Genomic DNA, 2101 nt, shown 5'->3' with positions numbered 1-2101 from the left:
ATCTATTGATAAAACACCCAAAGAATGTCTCTTTCACAAGAGATAGTTATTTCACAACAATCTGAACGCATAAGCGCGTGATCCACCCATAACATCTCAGCAACCGGTCATGAATCGAGTTAGTACAAGACAATGCCGTATACGGACGGCAATAAATCGTATGGAGTATATCAAGTAAAAAAGAGAAAATGGTGCAAGCCACAGGAAATGGGAAAGTGGACGGCTCATGCATTCTCATTAAATCAGAAACGGAAGCGACTGTACTGTACAGATGCTCCTCGCTCGTCTTCCGTATTCACATGATGGAAGAAGCGAGTAGTCATGCACACACACTCTACCAAAATACTATTACTGGATAAAATTATATAATTAGAATTATCATTTTTTGCTATCCCTAAAGATAATCAAAGTCCTAGAACACATCCACCGCCGTGTAAAACTCGATCCAACGGCCAGGATTATATCACGATGCCTTCGTTTCGAAAAGGGGCGAAATAAAGGTGATTAAATTAGAGCCAGAGGGCACCGGCCTTCTTGAGGATGGGCACGAGCTCGCCGGAGATGTGGACGGCCATGAGCCGGTCGAGCCCGCCCAGGAGCTTCCCACCGACGAACACCGCCGGGAGCGCGGTGGCCTCGGCCGGGACGACCCCGACGAGCACGGCCTCGTCGGCGACCTCGTGCACAACCGGGTTGACCCCGAGCCCCTGCAGCAGCCGCTTCACCACGTGGCTAAGGCAGCACCCGCGCCGCCCCACCACCAGCACCGAGCTCTCCGCCACGGCCCTCCCCACCTCCGCCCTGGCGTCGTCCTCCGCCACCGCCGCGGACCGGGACTCCTCCGCGTGAGCCGCAACGGTCACCACCGGCTCCGGCTTCACGGCGACGAGGGCCACCTCAGGTGCCGGCGCCGGCACGAGCCACGCCCGGGCGCTGCTGTATGGGATGGCCTGGTACATTGCTCCCTTCCTACGTTCGGTATTCCCGCTTGACGTTCCGAGGCTCCCGTTCACTTTTCTCTCTCTCTCTCTCTCTCTCTTCTTTTCTCTCACGGGCGTGGTTCGTGTGGGTCGCGATGGTTAGGCGCTGGTGCAATGGCGCGGGAGCCGGGATATATACAGGGGAGGTGAGGTGGGCGGCCGACGTCAGCGCAGGATCCCACCGCGACGCGGGGGAGCTTCCGATCGGTTCGCGCGGACTAACTGCTACTACACACGAGTCTCGGGGGTCTCGGCTTTGCTGGGAGCGGGCGGAGTGGCGTGGAGGGGCGTCAGCCGCGCCGGGGACACCGGGCCCGTGACGACAGCTGCTGCGGAAGCGGACAGGGACGCGCGTTTTGCGGTTGGGCTCATGATGATGGGGCGGCCGATCCCGGGTGGAGCCTGAGGGGCCCTGAACAGCGGGCACGATTTTTTGTTGGGGGTGACCGGGTGAGGCGGCTGCCGACGGTTGGCTGCGTCTGCAGCTGTGCCAACAAGGGAGTCGGATCACTTTCCCGACCTGCCGTGTCCTCTGTCAGAGCCGTCTGAACCGAATCAAACGGTTTGGCTCAAACGCAAGGTCATGAAGTACCAGTCCAATTTTGAAGCGAGACTATCAGCAGTCAGCACAGTTTAAGAAAATATGTAAAATTAGACAACATACATAAACATATTTATCGAAATAGTTAATATATTATCGTATTTATAAATTTAGTATCCGTATTCGATATTTTATTTACCGAAAATAAATTTTTATAACTCATATTCAGCACACCATATGCCGGATACGACACTTTAGCTCATATTTAACACACCGTGACTTGTGCCGAATATCAATCGTATTCAACACATGATGTGTCGAATATGAATATTTTGGTGTACGGTGTACTTAAATTCTACCGACTATGAATACTAAAATTGTAAATACGATAATATATTATCTATTTTAGCAAATACGACTGATTTACATTATCTAATTTCGAATTTTTCACGCAATTTAATCGTCGTGCGGCCGTGCGCTGTAGTTCCGTGGTCGGGCGCCTAACGTTTCCCGTCGCGGCGTCGGCGTCGTCATCAGAGACGTCACTCCGGTTGGACACTAACACCAGCCCGCTGTTACT

The 2101-nt window shown here is 53.2% G+C and overlaps 1 protein-coding gene across 1 annotated transcript; it reads right to left on the bottom strand.

The window, feature by feature from the left end:
- Positions 1-208: 208 nt before the first annotated feature.
- LOC133917381 (monothiol glutaredoxin-S5-like) lies at positions 209-1235 on the bottom strand. The gene has a single exon (XM_062361287.1). The coding sequence runs from the start codon at positions 957-959 to the stop codon at positions 510-512; it is 450 nt and encodes a 149-aa protein (XP_062217271.1). The 5' UTR covers positions 960-1235; the 3' UTR covers positions 209-509.
- Positions 1236-2101: the final 866 nt, after the last annotated feature.

Source organism: Phragmites australis, chromosome 1 (genome assembly GCF_958298935.1).
Source record: "Phragmites australis chromosome 1, lpPhrAust1.1, whole genome shotgun sequence".
Taxonomy (NCBI): domain Eukaryota; kingdom Viridiplantae; phylum Streptophyta; class Magnoliopsida; order Poales; family Poaceae; genus Phragmites; species Phragmites australis.
The sequence above is the reverse complement of the archived record's forward strand: the minus strand, read 5'-3'. Positions and strand labels throughout refer to the sequence as shown.